Consider the following 21,662-nt stretch of genomic DNA (forward strand, 5'->3'; position numbering starts at 1 on the left):
TTTTTTTGGTTGGGAATATGACACTATTAGAAAAGGAACAAAAGATGATGCGCAATGGATAGCCAAAGTAGATACTATATGTCCAATCACATAAACAAAAGATGGTTCATAAAAGTTTACCATTACTATAAGATAAAATGAACAATTTGAATGAGAAGAACTCCTTCATGATAAAAGTCGAACTGGACATCTTGTTACTTAACAAAAAATCTATCTTACTAAGCGGCAGTACAAGGGAGAATTTACACAAACCAAAAATGCATAGTAATATGATTTATCTTTGTAGTTCCAAAAATAAAAAAGAAAATGTTACCTTTATTTCTCGAATCATATTTACCTACTAAAAAATGAGTAGGAATTTATACTCAAAATTCTTAGGGTGTGTTTACGTATCCGTAATCAGAATGAAAATGTAGAATTGTATTCCGATTATAAAATACTCCGATGTTTACCAAACATTGAAGAATCAAAAAAGCAGTGAGGCCCACACAAATTTTGTAATTCAATCCCTTGTATTGGTGGAATTTGATTCCTTAGATATAGTGGTAATTCAATTCTTGATTGCTTGGGCAATTGGAATGATCTTTTTGTTCTGTTTATGGCCTCACTGACTTTTTTTATTTCCAAGATTATCCTTTATAAACTCATTAACCCTAGTTTAATTATGCACAACTCCTTACTTTTTTATTTTATTTTCATGCTCATTTACATTATGCACAACTCTATGTATATGCCGAAGATATGAAAATACAACTTGAGCGAGAAAATTTAAACATGAAAGTAAATACTTAAATTTATAAAAAAAAAATAAACCAAAGCGTTTTAGTGTGCCTATGAAATAAAAAAACAATTTAATTTTTTTTCTTACTATTATGTATTATATCAAATTTTACTATAAAAAAGTATATAAAATATTTGAATTGGGACAAGGGCATTTTAGTAATCATGCTAGTTTATATTCTGATTCTGCTGAATTAGTAAACAGTTTTATGGAATTAGTGTCATTTTTATTCCGATTCTAGAACATTTAAGTAAACAGGTTCAACAGGAATCCGATTCTGGCTTCTCATTTCAACTCCCCCTCAATTCAATTTCTCTTATTTTCATTACAGTTACATAAACACGCAATTAGTGTTTTAATCATAGAGCTTTGTACATATGATCATAATCGTTCATACTATAAATCACATAGTAAAAATCATCTTTGCAAAAAATAAATTAAAACTAAGGTCGTTTAGTTAATCTATTGTAGCAAATATATAGACGCTTCGTAATACTTTTACCAATTTCGTTCATTTGTTTTTAAATAGATTAATGGTTAACCGTTCATTTGTTTTAAAATAATTTGATGGCCAAATTATCTTAGTTTTAATTGATTTTTTGCAAAACCGATTTTTATATGATGATTTATAATATGAACGGTTTTAATTATAAACATGAAGTTCTATAAATTAACAATGAATTGTAACAATTTTAAGAAATTTTGAGTAGAATGAATTGTAATAATTTTAGAAATTTTTACTAGAAATCCCTACCCATCTTTCGGCAAAGAGTTCCTATTTCTCCCCCTACCGTGGCCATCCCAGTCATCATGAAAAGCAACATTTTCCTCCCATTTCCATTTCCATTTCCATCTCCTCTGAATCCTTTCTTCTTTCTTTCCCTTTCTTCAATCAACCAATCAACCAGTCAACCACAGAAAACGCTCACGCTCTCTTTCCCCCTTTCACGCTCCCTTCTCCTTTGATTTCCATTTCTGCCACTCCCCCTCTCTTTCTCTAATCTAATCACCCCCAACCCCCGTCGGTCCAATGCAAATTAGGATTGATTCCCAATTAGGGTTTTGATCCTTTTGGTCAGAAATCCAAGAAATGGATTCGGACGAAGAGTTCGACATGCTCGACGCCAACGATGACGACGACGACGATTTCTACAGTGGCGGCGATGATGATGCAGCTGGCGCTATGGACAGCGACGACGCTGGAGTTGCTGATTACGAGTTCATCGACAACGACTCCGACGATTCCAATGATGTCGCCTCGCATCGATACCAGGTGGCTTTTCTCTTCAATTATCACAATTTCATATCTTCTCTTTTAGATTCTTTGAATTGATTTTGGTTAATTGATTTTTTATTCTCATGCTTCTTCTGGGTTTTCAAAGTTGAGCCCTTTTAGTACTTGTCCATATGTTAAATATGCTTAATTTTTATATTGGGTCTAATCATAAAAAATTTCTTCTTTTTTTGTATTCGGCTTTGTGGTAATGTTAGTGTTGCTGATTTTGATCTTAGGTTTCATTGATTTATCCGAAATGTAAATTTAGTTCGTGTTGTGGGAATGTTTTAAAAAGTCGGAGCCTTTACTTGTACTGTGGAAATGCTAATTCTGCTAGAATTATTAGCTTCGTTATAATGTTAACAATCCTTGATTTTGATATTTGGGTTAGTTGGGCTAGAGTTACCAAGGAAGGATTTCCGTAGTTGCTGCTATTCCTAACAAAAAAGAGTTTGCATAGATCGTGGGTAAACTATATCTGGTGTGTTTTTTTCTTTTGTTTACTTGATTTGTAATTTTATTTTTGTTCAGGCCTCGGGCACGTGCCCCCCCCCCCCCCCCCCCCCCCCCCCCCCCCCCCCTTCCTCCTGTGGCACTTTAGTCGATTTGTTAAAGTCAGGGACTTTTGTCGGTGGATAAAGCCAATTATGTTTATTAGAGAAATTTGGTATTTATTTGATTGGTAGCTGACCATGGTTGAAGTGATTGGGGCTTTTTTCTTTTAATTTTTAATTTTTTATCTTTGTGGTCCTTTGAAGGTTGTTCATTGTTTCGGTGAACTCCAGGGATTTGGTAGCCTTTCTCTTGAAGCATTTGGATCTCGGAACAAGTAAAAGCTAAAACTGATCCATATCGCAGAATGTTGTGTGCTCTCATTGTTGTGTCTAAAGATGAGAAAAGTCTTTTAGTTTAAGATGCTGATACATACTAATTGAAATTTTGCACCTTACATGAAACTCGTTAGTGGATTTCTACATGCGAATTCCAAACTTTGGAAATTTGTAATAAACTCTACTAGGCTGTGATCTCTTTGCTTTATTTTCGCTTTTTTTTTTTTATTGCATTATATAATCTTGTTTACTAAGTGTATGTATGGATCTTCAATTTAGGAGTTTTGGATGCTTGTCTATGGGCCAAAAATAAGTTTATCAGTTAGTTGCGGCTCTCATTATTGTTGTAATTTCGTTATGTTTTTATTGCAGCAAAACTACACCGTTTTGACAGAGGCTGACATTCGTCAGCATCAAGAGGAGGATATTGTGAGGATATCCACTGTGCTTTCTATTCCAAAAGTTGCAGCTAGCATACTGCTCCGCTACTATAATTGGTAAATTGCTGTCTCCAATGTTTGTTTTCTTTGCTTATTTGGCCAATTTCTTTACATGCTGACATGGATTGCCTTTACTCTTACTAATGGATACCTGGGTTATGTGAACCAAATTTAGTTTGTCAGATAATTTCCACTATACCTTGCCCAATTTGTTTGGTGTGCATTTATTTGGTAAGTTGTATACAATGGTGCATTGTTTTTCTGGATTGTCTAATGAACCTATACTTCCTTCATACTCACAGGAGTGTCAGTAAGGTACACGATGAGTGGTTTGCAGATGAAGGAAAGGTTCGCAGGGCTGTTGGCTTGCCCGAGAAACCAGTTGTTGAATACCCTTATGCAAGTGAAGTAAGCAGTCCCTGCTTTCGTATGTCATCAAGTTTGGGCATTTTTTGCTTCAAAGTTTTTTTTTGCTCCAAACCGTTGTATATTGCTATGCTGACAGCTTTGATAACTTGTTTTTGTCTTTTAACAGCTTAATTGTGGGATTTGTTTTGAGACCTATCCTCGTGATAAGATGCATGCTGCAGCTTGTGGTCATCCTTTTTGTTCCTCATGCTGGGCAGGTTTGATACAATGTCATATATTTTTTTCTTTTTTCTTCCATGGAAAAGTTGAACTTGTAGCGTGCATGATTTTTTCACTTTTCTATTATCACCAGGGATGCGTTTATATAAGGAAGAATGCTGTAATATAAGAAAAGTATGTTCAGCAATTTAGTCAAACTTTTGTTTATAGGTTCCTCAATACATGTGGATCTCTTGCATTTGTGCAAGACCTGTGTTAGTGACTTTATGGTTGCACATAAAAGGCCAGACCGGTCCTCCTTTTGTCATCATTTAGTGGGTCTTTGTTTTCCCATCATATATAGCATTTTCTAGGAGCTATACGTGTAAATTATGAGTGTTGATAATGAGATGTATTATATGTATTGTAGTTCCGTTTCTTGTACTGCTGATACAATTTTTGTATTTTTACGTCTCTGTCATCTAGTATCCAGTAATCTGAAGTTTACAAATATATATATATATATATATCATTTTTTCATCTTGTTATTGTTTCCAAATGAGTTTTGAGTTTTGTCTTACGTTCTTTTATCATTTTCCATGTCTTGTAGGCTATATTGGCACGGCCATTAATGATGGCCCTGGATGTTTGATGTTGCACTGTCCGGATCCATCTTGTAGTGCTGTTGTTTTCGAAGATATGATTAATGATTTGGCTTCCTATGAAGAGAAGGAGAAATATTCGCGCTACTTTCTTAGATCTTATGTTGAAGACAATAGGAAGGTAATCCCACGATTGGATCCTTGATCACAATGATCAGCGATTTGTCTATTCTCCCAAAATAAATTCAAAACCTTAGCCGTTATATCTTCTTACTTGTCAAACGTTTAATTAATTTGAGGTTATAGTGATTAAAAACAAGTAGAACCATTCTAGTTGGCGAGTTGATCAATTAGCCTTAGTTGACCCATCCTAAATTCGGTACTAGTGTTTTATGTAAACTAGACATGCAGTTGACTTGGTGACGTCATAGTTAACAGTATATGAGTGAGAAATGTTTTGCAGTGGCAGCTTAGAAGTAAACTTAAAGATTGCTTCATTTCTGACAAGTGATTACAGGAAAATATTTATGTTCTGTACAACTTCGTTACCTTGCCCTAGTTGTTCTGTACAACTAGGGCAAGGTAATGCATGACTTTATGGATTTTCTGTAAGGTTTTAAATGTATATTTTGCATTTGGATGTTTTTTTTTTTACTAGCCTTCATTCAATATTTTGTTGACCATTATTATTTCATGGATGTTTCTCTGTAGACCAAATGGTGTCCTGCTCCAGGCTGTGATTATGCTATAAATTTTATTGTTGGTGGTGGAAGCTATGATGTTACCTGCCGCTGTTCATATAGCTTTTGCTGGAATGTGAGTCTCTTTGAATTTTTCACATATAGTTTTTATCTTCGTTGAATGTTGCATGTATGTGCATTTTGTATGGCATACAGGATAAAGATATGATATGATGCAGCAATGTGAGAAATCTTCAAAAATTAGAATATGATATGTGTTGTAATGATGCATATATACATGGCTTGTTATTTTTTCTTCTTGTTTTATATTTATGCTTTGTTTTATGTTGCATATGAGCCCTTAAGCATTGTATAATACCACTTTGGTGCTTCATATGAAGTTATCTTGTGCTTCATAGGTGCTCATGGCATTTACATCATGTGAATTTGACCTTGCAGTGTACTGAGGAAGCTCACCGTCCCGTTGATTGCGGCACTGTGTCAAAATGGATAATGAAGAATAGTGCAGAATCTGAAAATATGAATTGGTACGTAAGCATTAGTTATCGGCGGAATAGTAACCTTATAAAGTAGGAGAATAGTGATCAGATGTGAACATTGGACTTCTCCAGGTCCCATAGGATGATGGGAAAATAATCTATGTGCTGAACCCAAGTAATGTTTGATTAAAGCATGGCCAGTCCCTACCATAATAATTGCATGACATGTCTAAACCTTATCCTGGAATCCTGGATATCCACTTTGATGTCATATCTACATGACAATCCTGTAGCTAGGTAGTGCGCAAATGCCAATGTTGAAGTGTGGGATGGTGCGAGCCAAAAGAAAAGGTCTGTAATGGTCCCCTTAGTATGGACTTTACAAGTTGGGAGCTGGGTTCTCGATGACTCCCTAGAATATTGTAGTAAAATATATCAACGTTTGGATGTTAAGCTTATAGTTTGGACAAAATTGTGCTTATTCCAGTTCCTAGTTCAAAATATTTTGACGGGTATAGCCACAGAAAGATAGGCAGTCAGGTTTACATCAGGGATGGATTAAAAGAAGACTTAAGTCTTCAAAAATTTCCTTGAGGGCCTATCTCTCTCTGATGCACATGTCATCAATAGCAGCTTCACAAAATATTTTTTTATTGTTTTTAGCTCAAAATACTAAAGTTATAGTGTTGATGGATTTCAGGATATTGGCTAATTCCAAGCCCTGCCCAAAGTGCAAACGGCCGATTGAGAAAAACCAAGGTTGTATGCACATCACTTGCACACCACCTTGTAAATTTGAGTTTTGCTGGTAAGCATTTTAGGAACACTACCTTTTGCATTTTGATTTCCTGTGTATAGCAATCATCTGAAAAATGATTTAATATCTTGTGCCCCTTTCCTAGTTTTTTACAAAGGCATAACTTTCTTATGTCAAGGCTTGATTTCATGTCATCATGCACCTTGTTTGAACACTATCTGCTCAAAAAGAGAAAACAAAATCTTTCTAGAACACTGATACATGTAGTACATGCTTTCAGGCTTTGCCTCAGTGCGTGGTCGGATCACGGTGAAAGGACGGGTGGCTTTTATGCATGTAACCGTTATGAGACAGCAAAGCAGGAGGGAGTGGTATGTTAATGTAGTTTGCATCTCTATTATGATGGTCGTGTATTTTCTCAAGCTATTAACCCAGTTTGTGCCATATTATATGATTCTTATCATATTGTTATATACAGTATGATGAGGCAGAGAAACGAAGAGAGATGGCCAAGAACTCTCTGGAGAGGTACACTCATTATTATGAAAGATGGGCAACCAATCAATCGGTAAGTACCTAGTTTGCCTAAGAATTTAGTAGAACTGATATCACCCAGATATCAGGGTTCTGAAGTTCTCATGTATGCACATAGTTCCTAATATTTAACTATCTAAAAGGCATCTTTCTTAATGAGCCAGGTTCGGTTAACTTATTAGCTATGTTTTACCTCGGTAGTAAACAGTCATACATACATAATGTGACTCTGCATGAACACGTACAGAAGACAAGTTTATATATTTCCTTTACATTGCTGATGTCTACACACGTTACAAACTTGTAGGCAACAAATCTGTTGACAACTAATCATTATGCTTGCTATGTTCAGTTTTCTGAAGTATTGATGTTTGCTCATTGTTGGAAATGTCAATTAGTTATTAAAGTTGGTTGGTTTTTTTAATAAAACAAGTCATGTGGCTTTCTTTGACTTATTTGCTTACTCCTTGATGCTTTAGCAGATGCTTTCTTTGACTTAATGTCAATTGCTTGATGTTTATCATAGGCTTTTTGTGCATGTGCAGATGTTTTTATTTTTTAAGTTGATGCTTTAGCAGTTTCTATTTTCTTCTTTGCTGGGGTATAAAATAGTATCTAATAAGGGGCTTTTAGATCCAGGTCCAAAAATGTAGAGTGTTTTTAGGAGTGAGTCCAGTTATCTAATTATATGTTTTTATTTCTTTTATACTCATTTTACATTTTCTAAAAATATTAAAAATCAATTAAAATCTTCTAATATTATGCATTTTCCAACTTCAAAAGAATATATTTAATATCTTATAACAAAAAAACTAATATACTAACATAAATTTATCTGCAAAACATTCTACCCTAACTCAAGTAACAAATATATGAATGTATATAATACCTATACGTGAGATATGAAACCTAATTAAAAGGTAAAAAAACATAACATACCTACAAGCAAGACACATTAATCTGTGACAGGTTGATTATAAAAAAAGAATCTGTCATATAGGTAGATAAATATAATTAACCTGTGATATAGGTTGATTATTAAAATTAAAAATAAAATCTATAAATGGGGTTTAAAGTAGGAGGAAGAACGAGAAATAACAAAAAGATAAATAAAAAGAAATAAGCAAAGAGATAATTGGGAAGAAATTTGATTTTTATAATAAATCTTATCATTGAACAAATAACTATTGATAATTAGATAATTAAATATAACAAATTGGACTTATTTTAATAAATTGGACTATTCATACTATTGGCTCAAAAAATTGGACTTATATCAAGTTTCCCCATCTAATAATGTCAAAATACATGTTCTTCATGACAATCTACTATACTTAATACAATACATTATGTTAAGAGTCTAATTTTTTTTTACCTTTCCTTCACTGCAGTCCCGGCAAAAAGCACTTGCAGACTTGCAGCAGATGCAAACTGTGCACGTAAGTAAAACATTTTACCATCAGGTCTTTCTTGGTTAGTGATTCTGGTATAGGTGATTGATGTGAATATCAATGGTGTAGTTTGTGTTCCTGGGTTTATGCTTAGTGCAGTGTATTTTATATATGTACAATTTTCTCCACCTACTGTTTTCTGTTCAGCGTTTTTAAGTATACTGTCGATGTTGTTGTTCTAGCTTGAGAAGCTGAGCGATATCCAGTGCCAACCTGAGTCACAGCTGAAGTTCATTACAGAGGCCTGGCTACAGGTACCCTACAAGTTACCACACTTTTCTACCAAGAGTGTTTTGCTTTTTCTTAGTAAATTTTCTCTATTTTCAGATAGTTGAATGTAGGCGAGTACTAAAATGGACATATGCTTATGGATATTATCTACCGGAGCATGAACATGCCAAGAGACAGTTCTTTGAGTACTTGCAAGGTATGTCATTTTCTCAAGCTCGAAGAGAGGCAATGCATCATGTTGCTTTGTCCTAATTAATATCTGTTTCTGCAGGTGAAGCTGAGTCTGGGTTGGAACGGCTTCATCAATGTGCAGAAAAGGAGCTACAAGTCTACCTTCATGATGAGGACCCATCAAAAGATTTCAATGAGTTCCGCACAAAACTTGCTGGATTGACCAGGTTATGTTCGACTAAAGATATTATGCTATAGTTTTCTGATTGGATGAGTTGACTCGGGTTTCAAGGATATAACTTTTCAGTTTATTGATTTATGGTCAATTTCAATGAAAACAGCGTGACTCGAAACTACTTTGAAAATTTAGTTCGAGCTCTGGAGAATGGTCTGTCAGATGTGGATTCCCATGGTGCCTGCAGCAGGACAGTAAGCTCAAAGTGTTTGGGAGGTTCAAGTAAGGGAAGAGGTGGGAGGGGCAAGGCTACAACATCCAGGTCTAGTGGTTTGAGTAGAAACATTGACGATTTAGGCCACTGGTCCTGTGAACATTGCACCTTTGCAAATGGCAGGTCGGCCAGTGTGTGCCAGATGTGTCAACAGCGCCGGTAATTTGTGTTTCCTATGCAAGTTGGCCTAATCGGTTGTGGAAGACTTGGTTTTGCCTCTTTGGCTGGCAGATTGCAGCGGAGAATTGGCCTGGCGGGTTGGGATTGCAAGTGCGAGGAGGATGCACAAAATAACAAGGGTGGGAGGAAGAGACTGTCTTGCTTGTTTATAGGAACATGAGCTGTATATAGTTCCTGTTGTTCTCCTAGCATTTAAGTGGCTGTCTTGATTCATGCAAATGCAAATGCCCAGGATCTGTAATGTTCATGTGATTAATCAGTTGCTGATAAAATTGTAGCAAAGTTTGAATCTTTAAAAAAGTCGGGGGTGGTGATTGTAACTTGCAAGAGTGAACTAGTCCCCTGCTGCGCCTGCGCAAATTAATTAAGTTACGTACTATTTATCTACCTATTTTTCTCATCTTGAATGTTATCGAACGAAATCCCCTTTGGGTTTTCCTTTCGCTCCAATTTCCCTCTGAACTATTCTTTAATTTCCATTGTTTTCTTGTATCATTGTGCAAGTAAAATCCAAATATACGGCAATTTGGATTTCCGATCTGACTGAAGTTACATCCGGCGCTTGTTCTTATGATGCTCTAAAATATCGGCTTTGTTGTGACTGAATTAAGATTAACAGAGAATTTTGTATCAAACGGTATTTGACAAGATCAATTCTTCAGCAAGTTCACGTATCATAAGATGCAAAAGAGAGATGAATTGCAACCAAGTTACAAAAGTACAATATATCCCTAGCGTGGCCTAGGTGTTAGCTAGGTAGGGGCCTAGGGCTGCCTGCTTTCCCAACACAAGTCATCTCCAACCCCATACGTACAAATGCACCTGCCATGACAGACATCTAAGACTCAAAGCACCAATTTTCCGGTCGTCTTATTTCGTCACCTGACCCAAACCCAAGTTTGCACGAATGAATCCGCCCTAATCTGGTTACCGGCAAGCAACAAGGAATGCTGATACAACTTGAAGAAATGCGAGTCGAATTTTGCTGCCTGCAATGTGGGCGTGGTAATTATACACTCCTGGTTTTGTAGGCAGTATAACCCAACAGTAGTGGAATTGTTAGGCTATATCCTGGAAAATGGAGAATGGGATTCATCTCATATGCTTTGATGAGAGTCCTGCAATTCTGCAATCCAGAGACAAAAGAAACATAGAAACCAAAGTACAACATACATAAGTACAATATGCAAACTGATTACAAAGAAAACAAAAGATGCATCTTGATTTATGCCCTCATACTCATTGCTTCAATATGGTTCCCAGGACGATAGAAGCAAGATAATTCAGTTTGGAGACCTCGCAACGTTTCAGAATGGTGGTTGCAAGGTTCCAAGCACTTCTCTTGCCTCCATTATCTTAAGAAGTCTGGCAAAGTATTCACATATTTACGACATATATTTTAAGCAGAAATGGGGGGCAGTGAAAGAAACCTTACCATAAAGTGCTTCCAACAAACTGCTAAGCAAAGAACCAAAAGTACATTTCGAATCCACCGGTTTCCAACATCAGAATTTGATCTCCTATTACCTGAGTAATCGTACCATAAAGATCTCTTTTCCTCTGGACCATAGTCATCTTCTTTCTTCCCTGTAACAGAGAGGAAATGTTCCCTAGAGATATGTTTTTCAGTAGCCAAAGCAGCAGTCAGGAAAAGAGCAGGAAAAACCACAAGGACGAGATGTGGAAGAACCACTACCATTACATCTGGAGATCCAACATACTCATGTTTTCCCTTCTGATTGAAAGATTTGACCACCCACCCCATATAGGTCATGTATCCTTTATCCTTGCTGTCCGTGAAAACTTGCCCAGTAAACCAGGGGAATAATATAAGATAGAACAAGTATCCTAAAAAACCAAACCAGGCTACGGGAAGCCTGCAGAGCTCCTGAAAAACCAATCCTACAGCATTCACGAAGCCCTTATTCTTGTAAGTGAAATGCCTAACTGAGAAAGTGAGGATAGCTTTTGGAATAAGGAGGATGGAGAGTATGAAATATACAGCACACCAGAGCATTGGGTAATACAAGGCATCCCATTGACAACCCATGACCATAAATTCCTTCCAGGTCCATGAAGTCATAGTAGTAAGGCCATTAACAGAAAACGGCCTCAGATCAGATAAAATTGATCTGCCCATGAAGTCTGTTGCTTCTATTTGCAACCAATATCTGCTTGGGACTGGATCCTCGAAGGCTCTATGATTCCATGGAGCAACATAAAGATCTCCCCTGGAGGTGTTATCCCCAATCATTTGCATGGGTGCCTCAAATACCAGATTGAGAAATCCAGGTCTTGAGTCATAGATCTTAGTCGTAACTGATGCAATTGGAGAAACAGAAAACACTAGAGCTCTAACTGTGCCATAAGATAAAGGGACCATATCATGACATTCATACTCGTGATGGGATGAAGATGTTGACATGAACCGTGAGTCCAGGGGAAAAGTTGGCAATATGATAGTCTTTTTGGTGCCTGACTTGAAGTCAATGTCAACATACGAAACATGGTCTCTATCAATGGCCAAAATTCTCATGGCTCTGCTCCTCCTCCAGTCACCCATCTCCCACTCCCAGAACTCTTTGGCGGCTGGGGCTTCAGTTGAACAGTTAACAGCACTATGAAAATAGGGCTGGTGTACATTAAGCTGGAAAAACCTGTGCAAGGATAAAAAGTGACGACTCAACTGATGGCGCCTCTTCAAGTTTCTGCCAAACCTAGAATGCAGATGCCCACATATATAAGCTGATATGGAATGATTGAGGAATATATCTTTTAGGCTCTTCCCGGAGTTTGAGGTCACTGAGAATGAAAGAGGAAAATGCCCAAAGGAAATCTTGCTTAATGGTTCTTGTGATCTAGAGTCCCACTGTGAGAGGTGTGTATCCAATTCTGCTAATAGTTGATCAGTTGGATGCCCAAAGAGATTAGTTGGACCTCGTAAACCAACAGACATTGTGGTATCGACTCCAACAAAGAGATGCTTCCGATCACCAGTCTGGATGGAAATAAAAGGCGTAAAGTTGATGAAATGACGAAAAGCTTTTGAATTAACAAGGGAACGGTAGCATCTGTGATCAAAGCATGGGAATTGGGAACGTACAATTAAAGTTGAACTGAATGTTGGGTAAACTAAGCACACGAGTTGAGTTGAGTTATTGAATACACGATGACATATAGATATGAAGCATCTCTCTCTGAAACTGGAAGTCTGAAAGTGAGAGGAATAATACCTGAAGAGTGACACTGTTGACATTCCGTCTTCTGCCCAACTGGCCACTGATGCTATACTTTGAAAAGAAATCAAAGGAGCCGCCGAGCTGTGGGACGCCAAAGTTGTCGTGATTTCCTCTGAGATCAAAGAAGAGGGTCTTGTCAAGTCGACTCCTTTTGATGACGTCCTCCATGACGTTGTGGTATTCCAGCCACTCGTCCTCATTTTGCTTCATTGTCAACAAATCCTTGCTTTTTCCATCTGATTAATAATTATATATGAAAATCCAAACATGAGTATGCACTAATCAATACTATGCCTGTGACTGAGAATATTAGTATTCACTAAATATGTTTACCCATCATCCATGTGATGACATATGAAAACAGACCTGTGAGATCACCGGTGATGAAGACGAGAGAAGGGTTGATGAAGGAGAGGGCGGGACCCACGAAATCCTTGAAGTCGAGAGCTCTGTCGGGATGGTGGACGCTGAAATGGAGATCAGAGAGCTGAACCACCCACACAATTGAGTCGGGGCTTCCCTTCACATCTACCGCCCTCCTCAGTTGTTGTTGGAATTCTTCTTCGGATTCTTCAGTCGTTGGTACTGCTACCGCATACAGATTGAGATTGAGATCGAGATTGAGACATAGAGGGAGGCAGTGGCAGAGCATTATTACCCTAAACACCATCATCAGAATGCCACTCGACCCACCACCCATCTTGTTCCTCAAAAATAAATAAATAATCTTTTGAATATTCCAGTGCCGCTCACCCCAATTCGCCCAATTGCCTTCATTTGCTGGGTCTTGTTCACTCTGCACTGCTGAGATTCGGAAACAGAACAGAAGACGCACACCAATGACCGAGTCATCGCGTGGAGGGCATTTTAGTAAATGACTTTCGTCTTTCGTTTTAGGGATGTATAGGAGTAAACAAAATGTTAAAAAGTGAATGGATTGTTCCAAAAAGTAGACCCAGAGTTACGATGCTGCTGCTGAATCGCTGAATCGCTGAATGAATCTATCTCATCTCGTCTCATGCTTCGGTTTGATAATTGCTGCTTCTGAGACGAAGCCTTGCCACTGCCACTGTCTTCCGACTACTGGCACTTGTTCTCTTCAAAGTTCAATGGCGAGTAATGTGAGCTTCTCTATCTTTATCTCTTGTAATTTTATAATTTTTATTATAAATGTTTCCTTATGGCTGGGTCATGGGTGACTGCGTCCGTCTCTGTCTGGCTTGTTGATTCTTCTGTTCATGCCAAAGGCTCCCGACTCCTGTCCCTAGTAGTAATTGGCCCCAAGTATTTTCCCTTTTGTTCTTTGGGCTTCTTTCTTATCATCATCTGTCTGCCTTGTTTGATTGTTAATTGTATTTTCGCATAAGAAGGGGTTTTTGGGAGGTCAGATCATTATGTATTTTGTTCATTTTCTCTGCTTCCTAGATGAATTCATGTGCAATTTGCTTTCTTTTCTTCATTTCATTTGGTTATGGATGATTGATATCAACAACTCTATCAAATATGCCAAGACTCACTCACACTAGTATGAGTATCAACTTTGCCATGGAATCAATTAGGCTCCACCTCATTCTCCAAAATGAATTTATGTTCATAACTATACAAGAATCAAACTCAAGTGAGCCCCTGTAACAATCCTTAACCTTGAGTCATCATCATCACTGTCCAAATTGAAGGCTTGTGTTGTGTACTCACAATTTCATTTTCTCTTCCTGCCACCCCTCTATTCTAGTTCTTGGCCTCTCGAATAGGAACCGCACCACCACTGGAGAATCAAATCCCTGAAAGATCTTACGTAGCTCTTGCAACTTGTATGATCCACAACTGTTGCAGTGAACCAACTTTTTTCATGGTCCAAACTTCAAAGATTCGCATAAAGTCTCTGCCATTCCCCCAAAGGAGGTATACATATTTTTAGGTCACTCAAAGTTTGTATTGTTCTATGCTATATCTGACTGAGCTTTTGCATTTTCTTTCTGCTTTCTTGCTGTTTACAGAATAAAGTCAACTGCATTATATCTTTATATGAACGGATGACTTGAGATTTCTCGTATTCCTATCAATACCTTAATAATTAGCAGCACTTTATAAATAATGTGAGTTGTATGCATCCTTGTCTCATAGACTGCTTCTGTTGTTCTAGCATTCTTTCTTGGATTCCCTCTTTTTGATCTGCTGTATGCCCACCCTACCTATTTCGGAGTCCCAGAAAATTATGATGTGGAATGATGCCCAAATTTGCTGCAGATTTGGAACTTATTCCAAGATCCTGCCTTCACTAAGAACTAGGGGCTTAAAGGATTGGGAGAGGGATTTACAGAGAATGATTTCAGTCATTTTGGAACTTTTGTTGGCAGTTATAAGTTTCCCGGTCCAAATGCTTGCTGTGTACTGATGCCTTGTTTCATAAAAAATATGTTGATGCCCTTCTTAACATGCTTATTTTTGGTATGCTGACGCAGTTTTCAGTCAACAAGACGACAGTGGAGAATAGCCTTTGCCTTGGACACAGGTGGGGTTCCTGATGAGGGTGGGCAAGGGGGCATCAATGGCAACAACTCTAATCTCAATGCCACCCGGTTGGGTCGGATAGTGACTGCAGGTGGGAGACAGCTACTGGAGAAGCTGAATTTAGCCAGGAGAAATTTTCCAATGAAAATATTTCTTCTTCTTTTGGGTTTCTACACGGCAAATGCGTTGGCTACAATCCTTGGGCAGACCGGGGATTGGGATGTTTTGGTTGCGGGTATAGTGGTTGCTGCCATTGAAGGTATTGGCATGCTAATGTATAGAAAGCCCCCCTCTCAATCGAGTGGGAGGCTCAAGTCGTTTGTCATGATGGTGAATTACTGGAAGGCAGGTGTTTGCCTAGGCCTCTTTGTGGATGCTTTTAAATTGGGTAGTTAAAGGTGCTTCTACAGTTGTACCCACCTCAAGTTTGGAAGATGGAGATTTACTACTAAACTTACTTGTGTTTTTAAGTTTTAACGCCGTTTATCCGTCGGTAGGTTGTTCAGTCTAGATCCACCTTTATTGTAAGATGACCAATCTCAACTAAATTTGTGCGAATAAAAGTGCCCTGTACATGCAGCTCTCAGTTTAACGTACAAAGCTACTGTCTTACTAAATGAATCCTGCATAAACAAATTTCTTGAATTATGCCTCCGGGGGTTGGGATCATTAGAAGATTTCCCCCTAATGACCGCCAGTTTCGGTATCTTAGGAGTTGGGGGTGGCGGCGAGGACGATGGTGTTGGCGGGAATGGGAGCAGAACGGATGGTACAACCTCACCCCCATAGACCATAGTGCACACAATAATGGCTTAACCTCTCAACTCTAGCATGCTACATTCTACACTTGTTACTTGTGCCATGACAACCATACGAGCATTTGGATATAGGGTTGGCTGTTTCAAACAAAACACAGCTAACTCATACTTAAGATTTCAAAGTAATACTTCTTCCGCAAAATAAAATAAAAAGTATCAAACTAATGTGAAAATATTCAATGTACATTAGAATGCCAGGCCTATCCTAGGCTACGACGGTTTTTCCCTTCTGATTCAAGCTCCTTGACATTGTCAACAACATGCTGAACTTTCTTCGACAGGTCTTGCGTATGTTCCTCAATGTGATTAAATAGAAGATCAACTATTTCTCTAAGTGCAGCAGACCGCTTTCTCTCGAGGAAGAGCTCGTTAGTTAACTCTGCAATCTTTGTCTTATCGTCCTGCAAACACACGACAGAGTGAAAAAAGAAAAGAAGCCTATGGTAAATGAATTTCAGGTCATACTAATGCGATGCAACTGTCATGTCAACTTGTAGGCCTGTTCAATAATGTAACTCTCATATGAAGTCCCCAAAAATATGTCATTGAGCAACATGCGCAGCAGATACATTAAGAGCTCTGTAATTCCCAAAAATCCCATTTAATTGACCAAATTAAGTTGCAGAACCTCAATATAAGATTGTTTCAAGTCTAATATGAGTTAATATCCATGACGAAAACAAAAAATTGCTTAGAACAAATTAAAGTCAATAACAACTGTAAAAGATAACGATAACTTACCGGTACTTGATCATTGACCAGTCCTTTTAGAGCTTTGTTGGGAGTCAATGCATGAGTGTGCTCCCTAACGAACCATGTAACAACCCATTTCCCAACACTGAGTTTCTTGATGGACAGCATTGCCCTACAACCTACCCTAGTTTGAGCCCGAGGCTTTAGGGTCTTCTTGTCACGCCTGTCAGGCTTTCGGAAACCCTCTTTGTTGCATACCAATGTCCGCCCAATGACGGTTCCATCGTGTTTGGATCGATACATATCATTCATACGAGTAACGAAACCCATACGAGTGGCATAGGCATTATAAAATGCCAGTGCACTTTCTTGTGAGTCGAATTCCTGACCCACATACGGCTCATGTGGTTGGACTAGACTTGATCCATCTTTACAAGAATTTGGAGTCCTTTGATCATCATCATCATCATCATCCTGTCCAAATAGATGACTCATATCTACAAGAGAAGTTCCTACCGATGCACCATCAGATTCACTGCAATAAATACATATTTACATCAAGTTGAGAGGAAATTATAATCGATGGAACTCTAAGGATCCATTCCTGCAGGCTGCAGCTAGTCTTCTAGTGCCAAATCACCCCTATTTCTTTATTCTATTCTATGAGCACTATCACTGCCTGTGGATTTCCCAAATCCGAATTCATGTATTTATCTAATAATATCTAAGCGGATTTAATTATGGATTATGGAACATCGGGAGGAATTGGAGGATGAAGCTCGAACAACACATTATACAATTTAAAAGAAATCAATTTCCATATTATTCCATGGTTCTAACTAAGAAAAACGAAGATTCCCAGAAGTAAAATCACAATCGCGCCCAGAAACTAAAAGGAAATTGCAAAACCCAATTCTATTGAATTGACAGAAAATCAATAAGGAAGCCTGAGTAATTGCATGTCAAACTTACTGAGTCATTGAATTTTTTGGAAGCCCCTCGAAATGCTGGCAGTGGTCGCTCAGATGCACACAGACAGCAACCCTTTTGTTTAAAGCGCCAAGCTCAGGCCCTCCGCGATAGGGAACTGGGAGAGGCTTTCTGGTATTTCCATATTTCGTCGAAATAAAAAATAAAAAATATCTACTTATTTTTAAGTTTCTCGCCGAAATATTGTTATGAAATATTTTGGTTGCTCAATAGATAATAAAATTGCTTTAGCATACTTTATAACATTTTTTTTTTCCTTTCTAATAGTCATGCAAAATATTTTGCGAAAACACAAAAAATATGGGTCAACACTCATAGTTTTTAATTAATTTGCAAATTTCTATAAAAATTATAAAAACGATTTCTCTTCAGCTTCACCATATCGTAAGGTTTTGAAAATCTTGTATAAGAAATTTTCAGATATATTCTTATAGACGGAACACCATTTTGTAAATATTTTAAGCCCCACTATTTTTTTTTTATACTTATTTTTAAGTTTTCAACTTATATATTCTATAAAAAAATACTTCGATGCTCAATAAAAGGTAAAACTACTTTCAAATGGTTTATTACACTTTCCTTAATGCCCACACAATTTATTTAGCCAGAATACAAAATTCTATTGCTTTCACAAACATTGTGGGCTAATCAGTTTTGCCTTAAACCTTTCCTTAATACTCACAATTTTTAATCAGTTTTGTAAATTTGTAAAAAAACCATTATAAAGCTTATTTCTTTTCATCATTGCTGCACTGTGAGATTTTGAGATTCCACGTAGAACATTCTGGACATATTCCTGTGTGTAGAACTTCCTTTTAGCAATGTTTTGGGCCAATTTTTCTATTTATTTATAAGTTTTTGGCTTAAATATTTTATAAAAATAATTTTGATGCTCAATAAATGGTAAAAAAACCGATTACAAATGGTTTGTAACGTTTTCTTAATGCTCACACAAAATATTTTGTGAAAATACAAAATTCAAAATGTTCACAAAACATGTGGGATTTTAATTGGTTTTGTAATATTTTTTGCAAAAGCTATCATAAAATCTATTTCTTTTAATGTTCGTCACACCGTGAGCTTTTGAAATTTCACGTAGGAGTTTTTGGAAATATTCTTAGGGGCAGAAGACCGTTTTGTAAATGGTTAGGACCCCGCTAATTTTTTTCTACTTGTTTTTAAGTTGTTGGCTTGAATGTCCTATAAAATAAAAAAAATACTTTCGTCCAATAAATAGGAAATTCACCTTCGAATGGTTTATAACTTGTTCTTTTCACGATCACGTAAAATATTTGGAAAAAACACGTCTCCCTTCGTCCGTAGATCTTGACACAAGGTTATAATTCTAACTCTTCCAAAATGGTATCTCATTGATGGTTCGGACTTCTCAAAAGAGGGTCTTCTTTGCCTTCCACCTAAGCTACGCAGGAAAAACCCAAAAAATTTACTATTAAATCGACAGATAGGTAACATAACATGAAAATCTAATGAGAAAACAATTGTGAGATATCAAATTTACAAATTTTATAGAAATGTTTTATAGAAATTGTGAGATATTAAATTAAAATATTTTAAAGATATTATAAAAAATTAAAATCAACCTCAAACCTAAAAAAATAAAATGTAATTTACCCCTTACATTTATTTCGGATTGTACCTCTCCCTCAGGCTCCCCGCAGTGAAATAATAAACCCCCACAAAGCACCAAGGGGATCCCCCTTGTGTCATTCGAGGACAAATCCTTTTACCTCAATGCCTAACACAACCCCTTTGCATTTATGGGATAGTGCCAACTCCAACACTATTCTCTCCCTCCCTCTCTCTCTCTACAGGTAGGCAGGCGGGCGGGCATGAATATGAGATGACTAATCCTCAGCCCAGACTGATCAATTAGTAAGTATTATGGACCCGGCTTTTATGGCCTCCCAGTTCATATACACTTCTATTTTTTTTAATTTTATGTTATCACGATCAAGTCATATTAACATTATATATTAATTTTTTTTATAAAGATAATAAGACAAAAAACAATAATGATATAAAATATTGACGTGTCTTAATCTTGATCGTACAAATAAAAAGAAATGAGAATGTATGAGAACTGAGCGGGCATAGTAACCAGGTCCAAGTATTATTCCAGGCAGGTCAGGCAGGGATCAGCACGGCAGGGCCTTGAATCTTGACTATTCTCTCATTTTCTCTTGTACCATTTACTTTCTAATTCAACAGCCTCCGCTTCTTGGAATTTGGCGTCACGCTCTTTATAATAATAAAAATCAAACTTCCATTACAAAACAAACAAAAAGAAAGAATAGGAGGAGGGGGGGGGGGGAGAGAGAGAGAGAGAGAGAGAGAGAGAGAGAAAGGAGAAAAAGAACGTTTCATCAGGAGCAACACCTGTTACATCTTTTGCTTTCCCCTTCTTTAATTTCGTGCTTCTGTCTCCCTCCAAACTCCCGACTTAACCTTGCCCTTGCCCTCACTCTTCAAGGAAAGTAACGACTTAATATTTAACTCTCTTTTCCTCTGTACGCGCACTCCTCATGTAGACTATCCATATACATGTTAACTATGGCATCCGCAAAATTAAATTGATAAATTAAAGTATAATATACACTGAATAGTTTTACTTTTAATTATATGAACATTTTTTATAGACAACATTGATGTTATTAACAGTGAAACGTTAACTCATCTCTTTCTAATTTTAACAGAATATCATAGCAGGTTGATTGACTAATAAGTTTGTGAGACTTTACTTTTTTTTTTTCCCTTGCTTGAAGTATTGGGGTCTTGCCTTGACTTCCTTTGCTTTGAATTACAAAGGGAAAAAAAATTCATCATTGAAGTGGAATCGGTTGCACTTATGGCTCACTATGTGGTCTCACGTGAGAGGTTTTGTTGAAGAATTTAAAAATCCCACATCGAATTTTAGCATAATAAAGTGCACTATACAATGAAAAGTTCCAATCCTAATTACACCAATGTTCATTTCTGATAAAAAATATACGCTTGTCAAGTTGTGCATATGGTAAAATTTAAGTGAAAAGACCATATTAATGTACTTAGTAGTGAATCAATAACACTCTCTGAAATCTTGAGAATGACTTCAAAAATAATTTTATAGTCATTTTGACTAAATTTTAACTTGAATATAAGAAACATGGTTGGAAATGCTCATATTCTAATTAAGTTCTATCACTCTCAATTTTTTTCCTTGATTCCTTGAAAAAGAAGAAGAAAGAATATAAAAGGCACTTACATGACTGAGTTGAGCTACAATATATGCGCATAGATTGTAGTGTAACTTAATATTGATTGAGGATAATGATTTAAGTTACGTCAGTTGCTGAAAATAATGGACTTCATTGAATAGTCATTTCTGTTTAGGCTTTTTGCGCATTTGGGCTTCTTTCACATGTAGTTCAGTATCATAATAGAGAGTTGCTCTTAATCTTACTCTTAGCCCACAAATATGTATACAAGTATTTTTAAATTATGGTTCTATATATGTTTTCTTTAACGTTTTGCTGATAAAGTTTTATTACTTTGGGGCTTCAGCATGTTTTGCTGCATGCTCTGAATTGTGAAACGTGAAGGCCATGGATTCAAGTAATGCATGTAACGTAACCCATGCTTTGCTTTATCGCAAATTCGCAATCACCATTCACCACATCCAGATTAGAACGCAGGTCAGCATATCTATATTGGAGCAAATATGTTTACCGGTCGGCATACATACATGTATAATGTATTCCATATGATCACGACTATTACTCCACGATCAGGTCATCTCATGATTGGTTATAATCTGTAATGATCGATTATGTCTATACAAAGTACACATGCACGTACTTATGTTATAAATATCAAAGGCCAGAAATTCATCTCAGTCCTCCAAACTCACAAGTTGCACAGAGATTTTGGACAATAAAACACCTCTTTGTAATGTGTGTGTCATC

At 37.0% G+C, this 21,662-nt stretch overlaps 4 protein-coding genes across 4 annotated transcripts; 2 read left to right on the forward strand and 2 right to left on the reverse strand.

Annotated features, from left to right (window-relative positions):
* The first annotated feature begins 1,464 nt into the window (after positions 1-1,464).
* Positions 1,465-9,899, forward strand: LOC137745203 (putative E3 ubiquitin-protein ligase ARI8). Its single transcript, XM_068485115.2, has 15 exons — positions 1,465-2,054; positions 3,260-3,384; positions 3,630-3,735; positions 3,863-3,953; positions 4,505-4,677; positions 5,208-5,312; positions 5,636-5,724; positions 6,377-6,484; positions 6,714-6,804; positions 6,912-7,001; positions 8,359-8,406; positions 8,601-8,672; positions 8,746-8,845; positions 8,921-9,047; positions 9,162-9,899. The coding sequence occupies exons 1-15, from the start codon at positions 1,872-1,874 to the stop codon at positions 9,430-9,432; spliced, it is 1,779 nt and encodes a 592-aa protein (XP_068341216.2). The 5' UTR covers positions 1,465-1,871; the 3' UTR covers positions 9,433-9,899.
* Positions 9,900-10,072: 173 nt separating this feature from the next.
* Positions 10,073-13,388, reverse strand: LOC137745202 (Calcineurin-like metallo-phosphoesterase superfamily protein). Its single transcript, XM_068485114.2, has 4 exons — positions 13,055-13,388; positions 12,683-12,924; positions 10,885-12,447; positions 10,073-10,575 (listed from the first exon to the last, which is right to left on the reverse strand). Exons 1-4 carry the CDS (start codon positions 13,386-13,388, stop codon positions 10,459-10,461), a joined length of 2,256 nt encoding a protein of 751 aa, XP_068341215.2. The 3' UTR covers positions 10,073-10,458.
* A 280-nt stretch (positions 13,389-13,668) lies between these two features.
* LOC137745204 (ycf20-like protein) lies at positions 13,669-15,778 on the forward strand. The gene is made up of 3 exons (XM_068485116.2): positions 13,669-13,809; positions 14,421-14,590; positions 15,151-15,778. Exons 1-3 carry the CDS (start codon positions 13,684-13,686, stop codon positions 15,593-15,595), a joined length of 741 nt encoding a protein of 246 aa, XP_068341217.1. The 5' UTR covers positions 13,669-13,683; the 3' UTR covers positions 15,596-15,778.
* Positions 15,779-16,132: 354 nt separating this feature from the next.
* LOC137745206 (protein FAR1-RELATED SEQUENCE 5) lies at positions 16,133-17,877 on the reverse strand. Its single transcript, XM_068485117.2, has 3 exons — positions 17,683-17,877; positions 16,759-17,245; positions 16,133-16,418 (listed from the first exon to the last, which is right to left on the reverse strand). The coding sequence occupies exons 1-3, from the start codon at positions 17,688-17,690 to the stop codon at positions 16,218-16,220; spliced, it is 696 nt and encodes a 231-aa protein (XP_068341218.1). The 5' UTR covers positions 17,691-17,877; the 3' UTR covers positions 16,133-16,217.
* Between the last annotated feature and the right edge of the window lie 3,785 nt (positions 17,878-21,662).

The sequence above is a fragment of the Pyrus communis genome, chromosome 12, assembly GCF_041283825.1.
Source record: "Pyrus communis isolate YQ-2024b chromosome 12, ASM4128382v1, whole genome shotgun sequence".
Lineage (NCBI taxonomy): Eukaryota > Viridiplantae > Streptophyta > Magnoliopsida > Rosales > Rosaceae > Pyrus > Pyrus communis.